The 22,778-nt window shown below is 39.1% G+C and overlaps 3 protein-coding genes across 7 annotated transcripts in view; 2 read left to right on the top strand and 1 right to left on the bottom strand.

Moving 5' to 3' along the window:
* The window catches only part of LOC110832327 (uncharacterized), a 35,152-nt gene extending 25,449 nt beyond the window's left edge, over positions 1-9,703 (top strand). For all 3 annotated transcript variants that reach the window (XM_022069225.2, XM_022069224.2, XM_022069223.2), the window contains 6 exons: positions 1,469-1,651; positions 4,100-4,277; positions 5,026-5,188; positions 6,033-6,197; positions 7,020-7,159; positions 7,370-9,703. In XM_022069225.2, coding sequence (XP_021924917.1) covers positions 1,469-1,651; positions 4,100-4,277; positions 5,026-5,188; positions 6,033-6,197; positions 7,020-7,159; positions 7,370-7,607 — 1,067 coding nt within the window. In that variant the 3' untranslated portion in view covers positions 7,608-9,703. The remainder of the gene's footprint in view (positions 1-1,468; positions 1,652-4,099; positions 4,278-5,025; positions 5,189-6,032; positions 6,198-7,019; positions 7,160-7,369) is intronic.
* The window catches only part of LOC147872343 (uncharacterized), a 271,681-nt gene that overhangs the window by 221,400 nt on the left and 27,503 nt on the right, over positions 1-22,778 (bottom strand). The gene's annotated exons all lie outside the window — the stretch shown is intronic.
* Positions 18,159-22,778, top strand: part of Gld (Glucose dehydrogenase) — a 29,072-nt gene continuing 24,452 nt past the window's right edge. Inside the window, exons 1-2 of one of the 3 annotated variants that reach the window (XM_022069216.2) lie at positions 18,193-18,211; positions 19,936-19,988. The gene's annotated coding sequence lies outside the window, so the exon portion shown is untranslated. Of the gene's footprint in view, positions 18,212-19,935; positions 19,989-22,778 lie in introns of those variants that run through there. The other 2 variants (XM_022069217.2, XM_022069219.2) reach the window with 2 other exon arrangements.

Here is a 22,778-nt window from a genome sequence, read left to right as displayed (position 1 = left end):
AGATTAATGCAACAATTCTGGTGATAAAAATACTAACATCTATACTGACTTTGTGTTATAAGTGAAAATTAAACTGATGGAATGGATTTATTGAAAACTGTAGTCATAACAACACCCGGGACATGACAAAGAACGGAAATAAGTGCTCTTTCAGGAAGAAATGTACGAAAGCAGGGTTTCAGCCATATCACCGATTTTACAGACAAAAATTATGTACGATGTAGAACGATGTTGTCCCTGGTATTAATTAAGCACCGTTCCATAAAGACGTATGAAAGGATGGACGTGCAGCTCCACACACTGAAATGCAATGGACTTTAATACTCATTTAATCGCTACGTACGCAGTGTGAATAGCCTGTAGGCCTCAATTTTATCGCTAGTTCCTGGTTCCATAAAGATTCCGACATTCATAATGGTTAAATTATCATACAAAACGGGTTTTACTTTTATATCTATCTCATATATTAGGCCTTCCAAATGGGTTTTATTTCTCCTAAACCTGAATGTAGATACAAGTATAAATGTCAAACAATCAGGTATGTAGGATTGCTTTGTAGCTATTACCAACGGCATACCGTCACGTGGGCACTGTCTGGCAACCGCAGACTGACCAACTAGCGATATATGCATATACAGTCCGAGTGTGAGATGTGTACAGACAAAATACGTTATGAAAGATCTCCGGGAATTCACATCAGTCGAAATATAGTAGACAGACGGGAATAAAGGCTGGCGTGCTCGTTAAAACAGACCTGATTAAATAAAGTTCATCCAAAATTCATATCTGCGAACGTATGACAGAATAATAAAGAAGCATAAGCATGCCAAAAAAATTACCAGAAACTCGACTGGAATATGGATCCAAGGTTAAAATAATTGAAGAAAATAGAACAAAAACCATCTGAGTCAAGTATGACATAACCTGCGTCGTAAGACAGACCGATTATAAAACGATGAAAACAAACATTATAATGATAGAACAACTAAATCCCATCTCAGGAACATAATGACTTGAATACTCCAAACAACTGTGGATTTATGATGTGAAGCTTTCACGGTGGCTTTCATTAATAAAGTCCTCTCAGGCTATCAGCCGTGTTAGTCGGTGATCAATCGCCGACGTTTCGAGGACCATCTCTGTCCTCATTTTCAAGGCTGTTGACTGTGTGGCTCGATAATGACAGAGATTGATCACTAACTAACACGGCTGATAGCCCGAGAAGACTTTATTAACTGTGGATTCATTACTCATATATTATGGAAAGGCGTTTAACAAAGTAACAAGATCAAAACGTGGCATGGCCTATGAAAGAGAATTTCGAAGCAACTTTCATAAATACAATGCGCAGCTTATGTTACAACAGTAAAATACAAATAACAATAACAATATAAACGGTGTGTCAGAAACAAAGTAGCATAATACGTAATTCACTAGTTCCTTTTAATACCGTGTTGATGATAACCAGGACAAGCCAAGTACGCGTTGGACGCCATCAAGTGGGCAGCGGATTACTTCATCAAATGTCACGTGAGTCCTAACGAGCTGTACGGGCAAGTGGGGGACTTCAACCTCGATCACGCTTTTTGGGGTCGACCTGAGGACCTCAACATGTCAAGACCAGCCTACAAGATCGATGCTCAACACCCAGGTGAGCAGACATTCTCCCAAGACATCCCATAACGTCATTATGTTTTAGTCGACATTTTAAAGATGGAAACCTAACCTAAAATATTTTAAAATGTGATTCTGACCTCCAATAAAACACACCTCATCGCCATTACAAATGTAAGTATTTTAATGATTTATAAGAAAAATGTCGGTTCTTTGTTCTGAGAATTAAATGAAGCAGAAGACATTCCTTACCTTTTATGTGATATGACGTGAAGTGTTATGAACGTAGGAACAGACAATATGCATAATAACCACTGACCTGTAAATGGCTGAAGCCTTAAAAGAAATGCGACATATAATTTATTACTGGGATTAAGAAGGGGCAACCGCCCTACATGTTAGTAATAAAAGGGAGGCTTGTTGTTCCAAACAAGTTTGTACAGACCTATTAACCAATATTTTTTTTACAAATTTAGGCATTAGTAAGATATTGACACTTATTTTGCTTAATGATATTTCAGTACAAGGTTTAATTTCTATTGTTACAATTTGTATGCATCCTGCTTAGTGTTATTTAGTAATTTTTGACGGTTTTAATTAAGCACACAGCGAATGGCACGACTAACACTTATGGTGAAAAAGCGTGTTTTCTGAAATCAGGTAACTATTAATAACAATTATTCGTCAAACAGGGTGAAAGAATATTGCAAGAAATGTACAGTGGTCGCAAGAGACACATCGGCGGGCAGAGGGTTGAGAATCCCACTCTAAGGTACAGAGATCCGAAACAGCAAAATCAACATTATGCTACGGTGTGAAGTTTCCAGACGCTGTAGTGTGATTTGCTTCTATCCCCTCAAAACAGTTAAAATTAAGCCTGTCACGACCCAGCACCTGTCATTACCTAATATTCCGTTGTTGTCACCGCAGGTGTATGCAGTTACATAAGGTACATGTGTGTGTAATTATTGCAGTATTCTAAAATATAGTTATGCAGCAAACAAGAATCTTGAAAATATGGCTGTTTGAAGACAAGTGGCATATGGATATTTTAAGAAACTGAAGAACGAATCCATAAATTTAATTTGTATTGTTATGGAGACTTGTCGGCACACCTAGTCGTTCAGAAATGAAGACCGAGAATAACGTATTTGAGATTAGAATTTTTTTACTGATAAATAATCGATGAAACGTCGGTGAATGTACAGATCACCCCCGCCCAACAACCCAGAAAGATAGCCATCTTTATACTCGCTGCAGTGAGAATGTCAGATCTCTTAACATACACTTACTTTTCTGCTTTTATCTACAAATCAATTTCTAATGACATAAATTCGCCCAATCCTCTTTCTCTAGCAAAATTTTCCAAAGAACTACGATCTTCCAGTACCAACTCTCTACTTTTTGGTGAATTTGATCCACCGTCCATTTTAAGCATCGCCCGATTTCCATCATCACTCCGCCTGAGCGATTCTTTGTTCAGCAAGGATTCGAAGCCTTACAACTGAGAGATGTGTCCTTGTTTTATTAAACTCAGCGACGTACGAAGAACGGTTAACTTAAAAGTACATAAACATGGTAATAATAATTAAATGACGGGACCCAAACACAATAATGGTTGTCTCGACTACTGCACGGAACAGATCCAGTGTGTTAATTGCAATAATGAAAGTGAACCGCAAATCTTTGATACAATTCGCGGAAGACGAGCTTTGTATTGCATAATTCCCCGAACAGAACAAACCATCAAGTGCCCATGTCCTACGGCAATGTAAAACAACGCAGGATTTTCTTACAGTCAAGCAAAATACAGTAGACCCTAATACCATGTCGTTACTGCAGTAATTTTGGACTTAACTATGCTGCAGAATAGAATCTGCATTAGCACTATAATGTTATAATGTATGTTCGTACAGAACTCTGTAATTACAACGGTCAGTTTTGTCTGTATTTTCCGCGTCTAGAACACTGACAAGGACAACGAAGGACAAGTGCCCCCTGAAGAGATGTAAGATACTTTCCCACTGTACGTGCCACTCCAAACGAATAAAAAGTTTAATAAACTACGTTATAGAATGAAACAAACCATAAAATAAATAAATTGAGAACACATCCCTGTTAATAACGTGGGAAATGTGTGAAAATTTTATTTATGGAAGTAATAATCCGTTATAAAGATGGAAAATATTTTTGTCTTGATATTTTTTGCTCTGAATTAACCAAAATACGGGAACTAAAATAAACATCAACATCGGAGTGTTTCATACGTCTGCTAATACAGAGAGTCACGCCTACACTGGATTGTCTCGTAGTCACATTAATTTGGGGCGAAACTTCCTATCTTTAGTGAAATAAGTCAACTACAAGACCGCCGGCGTCAAATCGTGTGAGATGTCTCTAGTGGAATGAAGCGCCACTACTTCGAGGACAAGGGATGAGGGTGCCCCATTAATAATACGAGGGGGGGAACCGTGTTCTGTTACAGGTTCAGATCTAGCCGGAGAGACTGCTGCGGCATTAGCTGCAGTATCTTTGGTGTTTCGCGATGTGAACCCTGGGTATTCCAGCAAGTGTCTAGATCACGCCAAGCAGCTCTACCGCTTCGCCAGCCAGTTCCGGGGTCTCTACCACGAGGCCATCAAGGGAGCGGCGCAGTACTACGAGTGAGTGCACTGTGTAATTCGGTCTCCATCTTCAGCACGTGTTAGACCTCCAGTACTTTTCCGCCCATTTTCCTTCTCTTTGAAAATTAGTGTCATAGCTCAGACAGTACATGATCAGGCTACCAGCTGGACGATCAAAGTTACTTTCAAGGCAGGAGCAGGAAATCTTATACACGCCCCCAACGTTCAGCCACCATTGAATTATTTACTTAATATCTTATTCTCCGTGGAGGAAATGGGACGAATTTACCTTTACCTTCACAAGGAGACGTAAGCTTCCGGCACCATGTTTCTGAGTCTAACAACTTTTGAAACAATTGACGTATTCTTCATTAAACATGATGTGGCCAGTCTTCCTATATAATAAGATCAGTAAACTATGTAAGTGTTAAGACGTAATATCCCGTATCATCTAAGCGCGCATAAAAGGCAAGTAGGGTCATTAATTTTGCTTACAACTTTTCTATTCTTTGTTAAACACGCCGTATTAAGACATTGATATAGCTTATTTAAAACAGTGATTCTCAGTTATCTAGAACAAGAGTTCCCTGACGTTGGGTAACGACATTTTGATGGGTCGCGTTGCGAATGTTTTACAGCTGACATTTTGTATTCATTTCTTATATTTTCCATGTTTGCTCCAACCCTCGTTGATGAAACCCTGCCTGGCTGTTATATTTTTATTACGAAGACATATAGCGTAGAATATGAAGCATTATTACAGGGTAGAAAATGAAATATTTCGCAGATCGACGGACTACGGTGACGAGTTGACGTGGGCTGCGTCATGGCTGTACAGGGCGACGGATGACCCCCAGTACCTGGACGAAGCGGAACATCACTACATGAAATTCCGGCTTAAAGAGCGGCCCAATGAGTTCTTCTACAACAAAAAAGTGGCCGGTGTTCAGGTATGATGCCGCAAACTCTACAACAGCCAGCGTGCTGTGGTACAAGAATTAAATTAGAACCAGGCCCACCCCCGTACAACAGACTCTCCCAACTTCCCGCGTAGAACTCGAGTGAAGGTCATCCTATTTGCTAGGCCGCTGCTCATGCCAATTGCGCAAGAGCTGTGCAGGTGCGAACATGGAGTATCCAAGAGCAGAACGTAACTAAAAACTAAAAATAGGACAATACACGTAGGAAAGATGAAATATGGTGCGGGGCGTAAAACTGGAAAAAGTAAATTCATTGCAAGAAACATTTGTCTCATGTCATTCACTTTAAACAAGTGGAGACCGATGCAAAGCAGAAAGCACAAGCAAATGAAGATGGACGGGAAGTAGTGGAGACGGTTTCCAGAGCCTGTATTGAAGAATTATACAACGACCCTTTCAGTATAATCGCACAGCGAATGTAAATGGCATATTTGCTGCTTACGTCACGGTTCCTGTTTATAAATTACATCCTGCAGGCAACATCCCCACATGCAGTCGAGTTGTGCCAACTTAAACTAACATAGACAAAACGATGGGCGCAGGTGACACTCGCCGTTCTGGCGCGTCCTGAGGTACGGGATAGAGCTCAGACGGATTTAACAAACAGATCACTGACATTTAACCTGAGCTGAACGGAGCTTAATTTTAACAACATGGAAATAAAATTAACAGATGTTAACTGTGCGGAACCACTCTGCTAGTGCATGTATACTCTTCATTGTTCAAATGTAAGGTACGTTCCATCTCCCGGTATAGAACGGAAGCACCATCAAGTAGCTACAGCATAAGACACTGGGAGTATTGTGGGTTGCAGATCCTACTGGCGCAGCTGACGAGGCAGCCTGAGTACATGGAGGCGGCACAGGCTTTCTGCGACTTCACGGTCAACTACCAGAAGAAGACGCCGAAAGGACTGGTCTACATAGACAAGTTTGGGACCCTGTGCCATGCCGCGAACGTCGCATTCGTGTGTCTGCAGGTGCTAATACCACTCTTACTCCAACGTATGGCTTCTGTGCTTTTCTGATATCAAAATTTATGTTTAAAGTTTATGATTCCGTACTGGAAAGGATGAGAAATTATAGAGACATAACTCTACGGCGTTATGTCTGCCCTGGCTAGTAGACAGACCTAACTGCATCTCACCAGGAGATCTTTGCAGTTATGGATTTCGAAACTTCATAAACATCGTGATAAATGCTCTCCTTTAGACAATATTCTGGGACAGTTCACATCTTCCTTTAAGAGCCTCTTTAATATTTTGTTTTCATGTATCTGCATATATAAAAATATGGATCTCCCACGTAAAATTCGAAATCCGTTGACTGATTCCGGAGGTCAAAGTTGCTGTCGGACGGTCAGACAGAACCTCTCAATTATCCAGTCATTTCAAAACTTTATTAAAAAAATTAAAATCTAGTGTACAAAACAGTCTTCTGTTATTGATATACCACCCGAATATACATTTTTCTGTAAACGTTACAATAAGCCTCTTCCAGATCTTTACCAAGTAACTATAGCAGCCATCACCAAACTGCATGCTTCAAGGCCACGGAAGAACTTCAAACACACCCCCCCCCCCCCCTCAGCGATTGCCGTGCGGCACTGTCACCGGTAACGCGTTGCTATGTTTGCTACTCTACGAATTCTGAGCTGTCTTCACTCGTCTGCAATTCGTGTTGCAACACTTCACGATTTTGATGTGACCTTGAGACATGTAATTTGGTGTTTGCTATTATAGTTCTTACTACCATACAACAATGTCTTCTCACGGTATTCTCTCGTCGGTACGAAATTTCAGGCGGCTGACGCGGGAATCTCGCCGTCCAGGTACCGCGAGTTCGCTCGCCGACAGATCGACTACATGCTGGGCGATTCAGGGCGGAGTTTCGTGGTGGGATTTGGTTATAATTACCCGAGGCAGCCACACCATGCTGCCAGGTAAGACTTGCATAGACACGACCTAAACTAGCCTTATTTTTCATCTTCCTCTGGACACATTTTCCTCATCACTATTTCCGTGGCTGGCTTCGGTCAGTATCGTCAGTGTTTTATTCGTGGGCACTTGGGCTATGGGACCCACCCAGTCTCCTATCCAGTAGGTGCCGGAAGGTTTGCGCCAAAAGGTGACGTGGTGGTGACATGTTGCAGCTCCTGCCCGACACGACCTGCGCCGTGTGGTTGGGATGCCTTCGGCTGGCCTCGGGATAATCCCCAGCTTCTTCAGGGTGCTCTCGTAAGCGGACCCGACGAGAACGACCACTACATGGATAATCGCGAAGAATACGTGTACAACGAAGTGACCCTCGATTACAACGCTGGCTTCCAGTCTGCTGTTGCAGGGCTACGGCATCTCCAGCTGGAAGTCTTCGAAAATAATAGGGCATAGATATTGGACTGGAGACCGTGTCTGCCTTCTTGGAGTGTACTTGAATTCAAGTCATATCTAAATATATTTACACTTAGGAAAGCTAGCCACGTCATTCCATCACGCTACTTCTTTCTGTACAACAGGGATGATGAAGCTTACTGCTTGCCGGTGCCATGACAGAAGTTCTCGGAACTTGGAAGTAGTATAGAAAGACGTCTGTTAGAATACGTTTTAGCCAGTTCTTTCTTTTCGTTAAATGCTTTCTCAAGTCAACAAATTTTTAATAATATTCGTGTCAGTCAATGCTGGCTGTTAACGTGAGGAGTGGCGTAATTTCATTGAGCAGAAGCCGTTCTATTCATTCTTGACTATGCAGTAAATTTACCACATTAACAAAACACGATTTCACTATTACTTTAATATACGGCTATTGAAAACTATTTTTTAAAAAAATTGTGTACGAATACTGAATGATAATTCACCTGAATGTGTTACGTATGTAAATAAAGTCCATGAAGCTGCGAGATCATTTTATCCTGAGGTAAATGTAACTCTCAATTTAGGGTGATCAATAATCGCTCAATTCGGACTGATGGTGACGCCGGCCAAATGTCAGTTATTCGCCATAACAACTGGACTTAACCTAATGTGTTTATAATAAACTGCATGTTACAAATAACTTTTTTGAAAATAAATCTGAATGCAGTCCACACGTTCATGAACATCGATAACAGACATTTGATCAGTCCAAAAAGGGCACGTCTGACAATTATCTGCCATTATTTAGTGATTTTACTTTGAACATCCTCTAACCTGTGTGTTAGAGGTATAACAAAATATGGCAGAAGTAACTTCATCTTCATTCTAATTCAATAATTTGTAAATGCTATTTTAAAATGAATCAGTAAAGAATGAGTTAGTAGAAAAGGCAACTTATGTACCATAACTAATTTATTCTCCAAGTTTTAAAATATGTACTTACTTTCAAGTTATTCAATTCATGTGGACTCTTCTTTTATTCTATATAGGAGGCTGTGATCAGTGAAAAGTTTTGCAACTGAATAAAAATTACTGTTAAAAAAGGACTTAAAACTGTGCTATATTATCAAAGTTCTCATTAATGAGACGATATAAAGACACTTCTAATTCATACACTGACACTAAACTGAGATTTATGTGAATACAGGCAGTAGTAATTGACCGGTTAGTTTCTTAATGCATCGTATATAAAATGACTTTACAAGAATTAAGGATGAGTGACTGTGAGAAACTTTTGAAAATGTACGAAATTTTAGAATGGACGGGGGGTGTATCAGGAAGCTGTGACGTGCGTGAACAGACTAAAAGGCTAAATGGTATAATCAACTAACTGGCCGTGATTTTATGTGACATGTAACCGTGATGTTTGTTGAACAGATTTCTGAAGTGAAAGATAAAACACTGCTTGCCATAATAACAAAAGAAGAGGCTTGGTGCTAAACACAGCGCAACAATCATATGTACATAAGTGGCGTGTATTATAGCAGCTGGCGAATGATGGAACATGTAAATAAGTGGTAATGTAAAGAACTGTTCTCACTCTTTCTTTAGTTTTATCACAATGACCGTCATACGCGTGTGTTTGTGTACATATAATTTTTCAGAGCCAATGGTTCAAAATAATAATAATAATAATAATCATTGTTGAATGTATAAAAACGTGAGATTTGATGTTCTCTCGGCAGCGAATATGAATATTGCTGTCTTCCGAGCTGTTGCGCCATGCCGTCTGGTTGACATTTACCCGCGTTTCACTTGTGCTTGCTGCCTCCATCATCAGGGCGATCGCCTCTGAAATGTCGGTAAACTTTTATCGGACTACATAGCGCAATAATCGAGAAGACAGCCATCTTCGTTTAAAACATGATGGTATTAAACACTCAAGATAAACAGCTAACAAAGCCAACAAGTTGCCATAGTGACACTTGTCCTTTCTTTACCCATAGAATGTGAGTAATCCTTTGTAATTTCAGTAATGAAAAATTTAAACAATATGTTATATCTCTACATTTGTACAATACAATTAATCTATGTAAACGTTTTAATGTGTTTAGTAAAGTAACGCAGCAGCAATATTCTCGAATTGTGGTAAAACGGAGGGGGTGCCGACTTAATTCTGACCCGGCTCACACGTGTCCAATATTTTGTTTGAAAAGCATTAAATGAGGGAAGTCAAACCCGGGCAGCCAGGACTACGTCATCAGTCTCAGTGAGCAGTCCGAGCTTATGTAGGGCAGTTCCTGATCTGGTACGATGGTCTGTGAATGGCACGGCATTTAAAATAAACGAAAGTTCTTGGGACAATAAACCGAAGAGAACCTAAATGCCAAAAACAGCTACTCCACCCTTGGAATCTTGGAGTTCATTACAATCTCAAGCACTTAACAGACTCGTTAAAATATTTCACATGCTTGTCATCAGTATTTCATCCACATTTTTTGACTTCTTTCCTCCATATTTAACCTTCTCCAATAACAGCAAATGTATATTATTTTTTCAACAAGCCAATGCAGAACATCATCATTACTGCATACTTAATTCATGCATAGGTAAACGATATTTATCGTATATTGGAAGTATTGACATTATAAGGCAATGTATATTTACAATTAAACAAATCTGTGAACTTTAATACGTTTACCAGATCAAATAAATATTTTTCTGCAATAATGTTCGAAGTAAATAAGATTTAAAAATACGGTGTGTGGTACAGAATTGTAAACGCGTTCCATTCAACAAGTGCAACCCTGAAGATGACATACTGTTAAATATTAGATTATCGTTATTACAGTATTCACACATGAAAAATCTATTGTCCTTGAATGCAGCGAAATCATAATGTACTTTAATTTACTACCTAAACAACACTGCAGAATACCAACACCGACAAGCAAGAAGTTTGTTTACAAATTACATAATTTATATTTCTAAGTAACAGTTTAATTAGAGCTCGTTGGTATTATTATTTAGTGTTCTGTCTGACGACAGGTCCATATGAACAGGATCCTTCCATCCTTTTCTCGGACTGGGACCTGTTCATATACGTTCTTGGCAGATGATCCAGAAGTGGTTTGCCATTGCCTTCTTCTGTGTGTGAATGGAGTAATTGTTGGGATGCCACGGAGAAACCGGGGAAGCCCCCGGAGGAAAACTCCGTGTTGCCTAGACCACGGCCTTGCCCAACACAAGTTATAAATTCGGGCACCGCCGGGAATCGAACCTGAGACCCCAGGATTACAAGGCCAGCGTTATAACCGCTAGACCACCGTGGCTATCTCGTTGGTATATTACACCATTAATCATAATACTTTATTATTAAGTCTCATTGTGACACGACGTTTAAGAAGACTGTCACTGAATTTCATTCCTTCTACCAATCCGTGACGTGCACCGGGCGTCGGCATAGTAAAATACATTGCAATAATACAAACGTTTTCCACAATGTTCCTGACATGCATTACGGTTCTGGTTACAGCCACACTGTTGACCTCATTCGACTTCCGGGTCACAGTGTTCTAAAGTTGCAAATTCATCCTGATCATGAAAGGTCGAGGAGGTGATATCAGGAAATTACGTAGTCTTAACCTCACACCGGAAAGCGTGATGCAATTTACAAGAAACTGTAAGATTCAGAATCCATCCTCAACGAAGTGTATCTTCCAGATGCACTGCAAACGGCATTACTTTGTGCACAGATGCTTTAACGTCAATTCTATCAGACCCATAAAATTTGTCGGTTTCATTCTTATAATAAAACATTGTCGCCAGCAGTGCATCGTTAAACAGAGGAAACAAAGATCTGATAGCAGCAGATGTTAAAATTACAATTACGGCCACTTAATTACTGTTTTAAAATTATCCATCGTGGTTTTAAACAAGAGTTAATTTGTTGATCAATTAATACATATGACTCTACCCTGCCCTGTGTGTGCACCGGTATCCTCTTTTCTCAGCTCCTCTGACCAGCAACGGTGTGATGATGGGGGAAATTATGGAATCTGTAACGGTTACGAACACTAGCAGCGGAAACCCGCTTGGCCTGCCTCACGAACTATCTTCCGGAGGAAGAATTGCATGGCATGACCATGACCGCTATTTGTGTGTGCTTAATTGTATGCCACGGAGGTACGAAGAGGAGACACAGACAAATGTCTTTTTTCCTATCACAAACAGCGAGATTTATTATACTTCTCACACAAAAAGGAAACGGACAGTTGTGTACTCTTGTACGGACAATTATTTCTGATTAACTTGTAAACACAGCCCATTGAGAGGAAAAAAAATCCTACATCTTTTTTTAGGCTCGTTAGCAACAAAACTGCAGTGTTACACAAGGCCTTCAGCCGTAGTGTCTAGTTGCGATTGATAATTTCCTGAGTCATCAGAGTGTGTAACGTCTGCCTGTTAAGTGCCAAAGCTGTCAGTCCTGTTATTTGTAATATTATCAATCCAGCTTCGTGTAAAGAACAAACGGAAACATGCATAATGAAGTGGGTCATGGCGATTGTACAAAACTGACTGCCATTTCCTTTTCAACGCCGCAGTGTCATTAACAGACTGCTTAAAAGAGTTACAATCAGGTGCAGACATTTATAGGAAGACTTCCATACAGAAATGAGTTTTAAATATGAAAGACTTAGATTTTAGGGAACTTCCCCTTTCAATTAAAATGGATTTAAATTAGCCTCTGACGGGTCCATATTCCAGCCATCAGATGACATGTGAATCAACACAGAGTAGACGTGGATTTATATTGACGGGGGAAAACCAAAGAACTCATAAAACCATCCCAGTGCCACTTTGGACACTACAAATTCTGCAAGGACTACCCTGAGGATGAACCCGGGCCTCCAAAGTGAAAAGACAGCTACTAATCGCTTGAGCTGTGGAACAGTCACAAGAACGTGAATATTACAGGCCAAAACAACGACACGAGAAATATCATTAGACATCACGAAGGAAATAGATGTCAGCGTATTCATTCGTCAAGTCTCATCAGGGGTGTAAGAAAAAATCATATCAATAATTACCTCATCCTAAGTCAAAATTACAGATTGAAAATATCTGAGACCAAAACACTGAAAAATTATTGGTCGTGAGAGAAATTCAGTAATAGGAAAATGGAGAAAGTAACACAGTTAAGAGCTCCATAATTTGTAATATTCGCCAATTATTATCACTATTATTATTATTCCATCTATTCACCATTTTACAGGGTATTTACTTCTGTGTACCCGAGACAAACCTTGTCCCTGAGGTACATAGTGCAGCAGCTATTTCTGAAATACATTTTGTTTTCAATACGTGTTACATGTATTACATAGATTTTTGTGAGGCATAACTATATATACTACATATTTTACATCAGCGTCTTTCGAATGATGTACGATGATCCTAGATGGCGGTTTTCTGAAGTTCCCTAACGTCGTGTTCGCCCGGGATGTTGGCCAAATATGTTTTGCGTGACTTGGAGACAGTTCCAGTTGCTCCTATAATTATTCGGATTACTTTTGCTTTCACTTTCCACATTCGTTGTACTTCAATAAGAAGGTCCTTGTACTTCAAAATCTTCTCGGCTTCCTACTTAATTACATTTCTGTCAGTTATTATTATTTACCAACCAACCCTCAATGGGACGTCTCCATTGAGTTACATCCATGGTTGTCTTTCGCAACCCAGTCGGGATTCGAAACGCGTTCAAAGCTTACCACCACATCAACCTTATCGGTTTTTACATGCCTAAACACACTATGAGGTATGCACATAAGACGGGGTCAAAGACCTCAAGCTGCGCTTTGGTACTAGAGTGGTAACGAACTCACCACACAACTCAGAGCGTCACATACTTGGACTGAATGTACTTACAATAAAACGGTACTGGTGTCCGTGGGAGTAAGCCAAATAAGTTTCACCTGAGTAGTGTCTTTGTGGTGCTACAGGGCAGGTAAGAGGCTGATGATGAATGCTGGATAAGACACACACGCAAAGTTCCGCGAGGAACATCTGATGCCACGATTATTAAGTATTTGCACACAGACCAAAGGAATATACAAACGTGTGTATTACTCTGGGCGTTTGTTCATCACGCCTTCATCTTTACGAACTTTCGGCTGAAATTAAGATTTGAAAATGAACACAGTCATAACTGTTAATGCATATTAGAATAAGACAATGGAATAAAACTGTAAAACATTGGCGAAGAGTTATGCATTCGAATCTCTGACAATTCGATTAATATTGTTCTGCATTTCGTATATTTGGAAAATTTAAGTTTCTAGATAAATACGGCAAAGGGCAAAAATGTTTGTTTGCATCAGTGTCTCTAAGAGAACGATTACTACTACCCATATCAGCCACAGGATGTTCTAAGATATGAAAATTCAAACATCATCCATTACAGAGTAAGTTAGAGAGAAAATTGTCAGGGAACAAAATGTTTATTTTTATTAGCCTGTTCCGTAAAAAAAGGGGAAATATGTTAATGTTGAAACGATGAAGAATGGAAGTACGATATAAACCATCCTCAGTTTAATTTCAAAAGGCTTTTCCCACTACTGTTGTTACATTAGCCAAGTAACCAAGCAACTACCAGCTGATAAAATACGGTGCCACTGGAAACAACGTAACTGTTCGTTGTAAACTACGCACCAGCTTCCTTGCGAGGGTTTACTCCTCCATACGACCAGAATATAGATCAAGCACAACGCAATTTACACGGACACCGTATATATTTAGCGCGTTAGAGCAATTACTAACATTACGTAATAAACAATGCCACGTGTTATGCTGCGTCATGCTGACGCTTACAGATGCCTATAGATGCACATAATAAACAATAATTTTGTTGACCGTATCATCACGCCATCTGTTGTCCTATATATCCTATCCCATGGCTAATGGGAAAGGTTTTTAATCAAAACAGAGTTTTGAGAAGAATATTGGACTTACAACATGAATATGGAATGGAGAAAAATACACGATGAGAAGCTCCGTAACCAAATACAAAGTCTGACAATAAAATAACGGAGCTGATATTCTGTGTAGCTCCTCTGAAGACTGGCGAGATTATGCGCATTGGACCACTAGGGCACTAGTCACCAGAAATCTTAATGCTTGCTCGTAAAACTCCCATCTATATCAGGGAGAATACAAATGCTTGCAAAAGAAACAGATATTTTTATTCAGATTATGGCATTTAATATATCTCTTAACGCATTAATAGAGCTCATGAATTCGTATCTGTATTTAGTATTTCAACGACCACGCCCTAATTTACCTCAAAAGCTTTAAAGGCACTCCCTAATAATATATACTCGTTCTTCCTTTTAAATCTATTTAAATATTATCCTCCAGTCTACGACTAGGTTTTCCAACTAAATTTTATTAAATGTCATCTCCCTCAATCGTACTACATATGTCGTCTATCTCTTCCTCCTTAATTTATTTAACGTTATATGCATTTATGAATACGATACCTACAGATTATAAAGCCCCATTATATAATTTTCTTCTTCTTTCTGTTACTTCTCCTTTGGTACTCTTGTTCTCAAATATTCCACATTTATGAAATCCCCTTCACATCCATATACTAGTAAAAATACTCGAATTTAATCTACTTTCCTCTGTGGAAGAAATTTTGTTTTATTACAGAGAATTAGAAATATTTTAAAGTTGCCGCTTTCTTACGTCACCGTGGCTGCATTGCTGTAACCTTTTACTATTGATAATATAAAGAGCATAAAGCCATTCAAGGCTCGTCCTTGGTAAAAGTTTGAGAATGGAAACACGTGATTTGCAAAAAAAAATTATCCCTTCATACGTTTCCGTATTTTGCCAAGTTATAGATTCTCCTGCTGCCCTGGACTTATGGGACAGTCTACATTTAAACATAGATGACGCAATGAAATGCAGAGTAATATATTTACTGTGTATTCGTTTCGCTGTGCTTGCAGTATAGATCTATGGGTTACATGATGAGGCATGTAAACTTGCAAAGGAATAATCTGGAAAACACTACGCTAAAATACGTTATTTGACTCTGTTGGGCGAGGTTCAAAATATAAAAGTTTAAAAAGTCTGGTACAAGTTTACCAACGTTTCGGAGGTCATACTGCCTCTGCCATCAGGGCGATTCTTAGTATGAAGCTTTCTGTCTTCTGGGTTGTTGCGCTGTGTAGTCTGGTCGATGAATCGCCCTGATGACGGAGGCAGTATGACCTCCGAAACGTTGGTTAACATCGACCAGACTACACGGCGCAACAACCCACAAGACAGAAATCTTCAAACCCTAGTAAATAACAATGCAAGGTTTTAAATTGTTAATTGTTCTGCCTTTCTGATGTAACCTTGCAGGTCGAAAGCTTTTAAATCAGTAAATATAACGGATTCAAGACATCTTCTCAACACTCCCGTGTTATTTAGAAAGATCGTAACTGCACCCGATTGTGTGCATAATGGCGATGATTAATCCGCGTTTAAGTTTTAATTTAAAATTACATTCTCACAGAATTTATAATAAATTAGGTAAATCGTGTTCGGTATATAACAGGTGTTAACGCGTAATACAGCTAATATGGATAATCTGATTAACTTACCATTGTTACGGAATCACTTGTCAAGTGCAAAGTGGCAAGAAATGTTGTAGAATTCATACCAAATATAGAAGTAACACATATACGAAAGTCAAGTAAGCAATGCACGTATAGAAATAAATATGTACTTATACGTGGAAATGTTTTTAAAATCATAATTTGTATTTGGACATACCATACTTAGGTCGTGTGGTGTTTTAAATAAATTTCAAATACCACCTACACACTCGTTAAAAGTGCGGAATTTCATGTTCAAACAATTTATTCCCAAATATTGTCACACGGCGGGCGTCGCTTTTATGGAGACTGGGACCACCCCCTGGGATATGAGGGTACTTTCTCTTTTCAGACACTAACTTTCAGGGACAACATATGCAATCCGGGAAGAAAGTGGTGATCAACAATATGACTACCGACAACGAGGATGACTACTAAGGTTGTGACACAAGATCCAAATTATTTCCGGATTGTAATAAAAGTCGGGTAGTGTTTATTAACAAAGTTCATCAATATTACTGGCAAAGAAAACTTCCACTTGGTGTGAAATATTTTAACCTCAAAAACACAAAGTTTGTCTAAATAACATACTAAAATTTATTTTATATCTCAGAGAAAATAAAACGCGTCTCTACTACACGGTTAGCTGATTAATACTATGTATTCTATATAATAATAATCATATGAAAGCCATAAACACACTCTTTGATACCTATTACAATTTTGGACAAACATCAACAATAACGTGATACACTCACGTCTCACTGTCTTTTCGTGGCCTAATGTTTATAACATCTCTTCTTTGTAGGATGTAAATGTTTAGCTGCTTCCTGTCATTGTAAGATGCGAAGTACTACTAAGATTACACAGACATGCAATTTTATTACAAATGAATGAAAGCTATAATATTAAAAATACTATTTTATAAATCGGAGGTAAAAAATTTTATTTTACTTTTCAGTCAAATTTATAATATAAAATACACAATACCGACTGTAGTCTTTGTCTGAAAATAAACCTCAGCAGCGTGACAAACATCACTACATCACTGTCACCGCCTGGACTTACTGCGCAACGCTTCGGCTCATGAAGAAGTTCATTAATCTTTCATATTCCGCGGTCAAGACAACCGTTCGTACAGCTTCAGTACTTGGTCGTGGCTGTTGCAAACGAACGAGGAGGCCGAGTGTTCCGAATTTTGGAGACCTTCGGTTCCATTCGTTCCTTGACTTATAAACAATATTTCAACAAGACTTCGTATGTCCGTTTGTGATCCATCTCGATACAAAATTTAAAATGTCTACTTCCAAAAATGGTCCATTAAATACAGCATTCAAGCTGAAGCCTAAATATTTTATTGCCCTAATAATATTAAATTCTCCTTTACTCTGTTATTTCCTACCTTCTTTTCTCTGGCTCTTAGTTTCAAATATTATCAATTTAAATCCAAAGGTCCAATAAAGCTAGTAAACATAATTACTGCTCAACATTTTTAAAGCGATGGCTTGTACTGATTCACACTAGCGCTGTTCTTTGTTCACAAGTTATCCTTGACAGTGTGAGGAATTTACGAATTGGCTCCTGCCATAAAGATGTCTGTGACTAAAACGTGAAAGGATAGACGTTTGCAGTTCGGTATTAAATAACGAGAGAAAGATGGGAGGGAAGTAGGCAGAGAAAGAGCGAAGTTGGTTACACGAATGATGTTCAACCATAAGTATAATGCTAAGTCATTGCTTTTTGTGCGAGACGACACCTCGTACCGGTACTTTGACATCAATACAAATGTCTGCTCTTGGAACATGACGCTGTAGAATTCAACACTGGACAGATTACATTGTCAAAAGGTATGAAATTATTACGCATCTGGCGATGATCTCATCTTGACTACCAAATTACCACCGTATGGCCCTTCGCATATATAAAGACACGCCAGCCGACGCCAAGAAGTATTCGCCGGAACACCGGACATCCAAAAGCCAGTACACAAAGAAGGTAAGTGTATGTTCTGCGATGAACCGAATAATTTCGCTCAAAAGACTCTTAGTGAGGACAGGCCTGTGAAGCAACTGCCTAATAGTCGTATTTATTATCATCTCAAAAGATGAAAAGTGGCTTGTCAAGATTTTGCACTTTACTCTGAGAATTTTGATAGAGTATATATTGTGCTGATTTGTCTACACTTTTCAAAATACTTCAGCGTTAGACATGCACAACATATTTCACGTTTAGTATGGCTAGAAATCAGTCTTGAAATTAGTCTGACTTAAGATCATACATAGCAAGTTTCTTGGAATATTTATCGACACAGTGACAATTGCTTAGGTTACTGTAACGTCAAGAAAACAACAAAATGGCAGGATCATAAAGGATGATGGACTGGGAAGTATATTGAAGGAAGCGGTAATGATTTACTATAAATTAATCTCCAGAGCATACCGGGAGGATCTGAGGAAAAATACCCTTAGGCAGGATAGTCGGTCAGAGATACGAAACCGTGACATTCGACTGCAAGGAAGAATCGAGGTAAAGGAACAATAGTGCGGCGACCAATCGTTCGTGGTTCTTTAAACTTCAGTGAAACATAACGTATCATCTTCATCTGATTTCCTTTGTAACTAGGCGAGTCACTTATCAGTCGAGATCATTAAGAAGGAAAGATAAGTTGACACATACATAAATGAAACGTGTCTATTCAGCAATTAAATTCCGCTAAGAGAAGGAAGTACTTCCCCAATAGACAAATAAGATAAACTAAGTTTTTTTTAGATACCACAGATGTGCAATAAGGGTTACTAATAAAAATCTCTAGGATTTTCCAATATTGAAGATATTTTTGACACTTAATCTTTGCTGTAATATTGCCAGTAAGTGGGTCCCTAGCCACCATGGCACTGCACTGCACGACTTAAGCTGCTGAAAGAGACGACCTCCAGCTAAATATATGAATATATTGAATAAACAGTCACGGACGGTCGACAAGGAGTGATCCTCCAACTTCAAGATTTTATGGCGACTAACAACTGTTTAAAAAAATGTTAAGAAATTTTTCACACGACCTCTGACTGGGGCAGATTCTCTACAACGACCGAAGCAACGGAAAATGGACATAAGATTTGGAATGCGTAGAAGTCTCTTGGGGGCAGGTTCATATAAAACATTAGTGGGAGAAATAGCTAAGTATGCTTCAGATTTACTGGGAACACAGCAGGTCACATGGAACTATAATTGGGGCTGTTGAACTTAAAAAAAAAGATGAATCTTTACGAAAAGGTGTGTGAGGGATGGACTGGATTTATCTCGCTCAGAATTGGGGTGGAAACTTAGGAACACGGTAATATACCAGCCAATTTAACAGAAAGGCGGGAAATATTTTGACCAGGTAAGCTATTATCAGTTTCTCGAGTATTAATATAACTCTTATCACTGTTCTACGCCTATATATCTGCTTTTAACTATCACACTCTGATTAATAAGAATATTCTTATGTCGCAAGTCCGTTCTTTCATAGAGTCGGAAATGTCATAGATGTTATCTTGTTTTTGAAAGTCGGGTGGAAGGAATACCCATGGGTCACGGTATCACGTATTGTTTTGAATCTTCTCTGTGTTCCCGACCCCAATGACTGCCCCCTCTATCCTGCGGCTTCATAAACCCCCACTCCTCCTTACGTCTTGCTTGACTCTCAGTTTTGTTGAACTTTCCACGCCGTGGTGCAGGTAGACTGTGGTGAGCAGTGTCCGACAGCAGAACAGGCACCTGCAGCCAACACGTGAGTACCTTTCTTTACACGTACGGACAAGACAGGGGGCCGTTGGCGTCATTAAACAGTAGCTCAAGATTGTGGCGTGCTCGTTTCACAACCCCTGGGCATGAGTATTCGCATACAAAGTCTATACAAAATAAACTAACAATTTCAAAATAAATTACTCGGGGTTTATCATAAAAATAGGACTAACCTGTTGATCAGCGAGTGAAATATTTAGACTCGTACAGTGAATTCCTTAAGTCGTAAAATTAATTAAAACTTCCTAACCAGTGAATGTCTGTGCACCGCCAAATTCTGTCACTAGTTTCGTGTCGACGTGTCAAGTTTGGTTAGTTGGACGATGTTGAACCTGCAGTTTATTTTAATGTTGAATGAAATTAAAGGGTGGTAATCGACGGTGAACTGAACATGATACGAGAGGAATCGATTAAAGTGATATTCCGATATATTCATGCAAATATGAGACGATCGGTGTCCCGTCCGAAACCCGTACAGGATACAACCCAGGGTTCTTAGATCGAGGACAGATTAAAAGGCGAGAAGTGAACACTGGCGAATGAGAAGTGTGAGCATAATTAGTAACAGACCGCTAACTTTGTGACGATAACGGACAAAAAAGTGGCCGTGGACTATTTAAGGGACTCTGTAGAGGGGTTGAAAGCTATGATACACCTGTTGGGACAGCTAGTTTCCCAGTCACAATTCGAACCGTGGTCCAACCAAATACAAATAGAAGCGTTAATCACTACACCAAGACGTGCTTATACAAAAGACACTTTCACAGAGACTATGCAGCGCTAAATTTTTAAAGTTACGGTGATATGCATGATAGAATCTTTTACCAACTGGCAATGGGTTATTTTGAGGCATTATATTGGTACTACGCGAACAGAACTTGGATTGAGTTATTCTTGGTTATAACACAGCGTAGTCTTGTAAGTGGTTACTAAAGTTTCGGAATAACCTGTTGCCCCCATCATCAGGGTATTATGACCTTCCTTCTTCTAAGTGAAATCTGAATTGGAGACCCTCAATCATCGCCAATAAGTGATTCGATACACAGTGATGTTCAATCACACAGAAAGGAAGGGTGCATTGGTCGTACTGATAAAAACAATCCATTCATCAAAGGCGGACTTGGAGGTAACGAACTCTTGGTTCATTCAAGATGTTACGTAGTGCTGAGTGTTAAGTAGTGGATGACTGTGATTGGTGAGTCGGCAGGAATGTGGTGGGGGCGTGGTCACTGTTTATTTCCATGCTAAACACCGGATTTCCAGGGATATTTAGAACACATGGGTAGGGAAGAAATTAATAAACAATTTTAAACAATACCCGAAGGAAAGAGACCCATCAGAAGATCTAGACTGAGATGGTGTAATAATATTCAGGTTGATGTGCAATGGTATGGATTGGATCCAATTGACTTGTTAGTATAAGGGCCAGTTTCGGGCTCTTTGGGAGCGGACTAATAATCTTTCGTGTTGTGTAATAACTGGGAATTTTTTAAAAGCTGAGCTGCTGTCAGTTTTTCAGAAAGGTCTGTGCTACTTTCAGTTTTCACCAGGAATTGAAACATAGAATTTTATCGAAGTTCGAACAGATAGGGACAAATTTCTAATTATGGATGTCGTCAGTACAATTTCTTTTACATTGTGTGATTCTCTGCCAAGTATTTATTACGCCAAATAACAAGAAACTAATCCTTTCAAGTCCCAACTATTAAATACATCAATTTTAAAGTATATGAGTTATATTTGTTGTGAAAAATATGGAGAAACAGCGGCTTTCTCAGATATAAGACACGAAGGACGAAAACAAGTGTCAATCAATTAATAGAAAACGTCGATAAATTTAATTTCGTAATGTATCAGATGTCCTATTTAAGAAGCAAGGTTACAGGAGTAAGTTTACAGAATTTAAAAAGAAACACAACAAGAGAGCCTTGAAAAATAAAATAAGAATTCTCAAATTAAACTGAACACGGCAACGACAAGATCTGCTCTTACCTATATACATATAAAACGACTGGGCAATATCATAGAATAACGGAAGAAGGAATGAAGCTGCTGAAATGTGTTTTCCAAGACGAGAATCTGAGGTTGTAACCCGGGTCAAAGGAGACTTAAGACATTCTTCATCCTATAACTGTTAAGTTGATTAAATTCAATTCAGAATTACTGTTAAATTATTAATCCTATTTAGACGTTTGGTAGGATTCTTAGACTGGGGAGTAACACGTCGCGTGTTCTCTACCTACACAGGGCAAAACAACAGAAAAACGAGGACACGCATCCATACCTCCCTCAAGTGGGATTCGAACGCACGACTCCGCTGACCGCGTGGCACACAGTGAAGGAGTAATAATATTACAGTTATACTTTCGGATAATACATCAACAAATTGTATGAACATGTTCAATGAATGGGAGGAAATCATTGTAGAATTCTAAGTTATGGTATATGTGGGAAAAGAAGTAAAAGGATGAGCTGGCCAAAGGAGATTTCAATACGATCGAACAGGGTGGCCGGCCCAGCATTTCAAGATGATTATGATGATATAGTAACTGAAAATGTCCAACTGCTGTAAGGCACAAGAACAAAGACTGTTTCTGTAACGGTAACATGTGAAGCTTTTAGACGAGAAGTACCAGGTTCCAATCTCTGACGGATTACAATATATCTTGACGAAGATTCCTCTTATTTTTCCTCATGCTGCATAGAACACATGGGTATCAGCTTCGAAAATTTCCGTGCCAGAAAATTTTTCAGTCATTCTCACAGAAATGTGCCC

Source organism: Zootermopsis nevadensis, unplaced genomic scaffold, assembly GCF_977971745.1.
Source record: "Zootermopsis nevadensis isolate Lab colony 2312 unplaced genomic scaffold, Znev_1.0 Znev_ptg000028l, whole genome shotgun sequence".
Classification (NCBI taxonomy): domain Eukaryota; kingdom Metazoa; phylum Arthropoda; class Insecta; order Blattodea; family Termopsidae; genus Zootermopsis; species Zootermopsis nevadensis.
The sequence above is the reverse complement of the archived record's forward strand: the minus strand, read 5'-3'. Positions and strand labels throughout refer to the sequence as shown.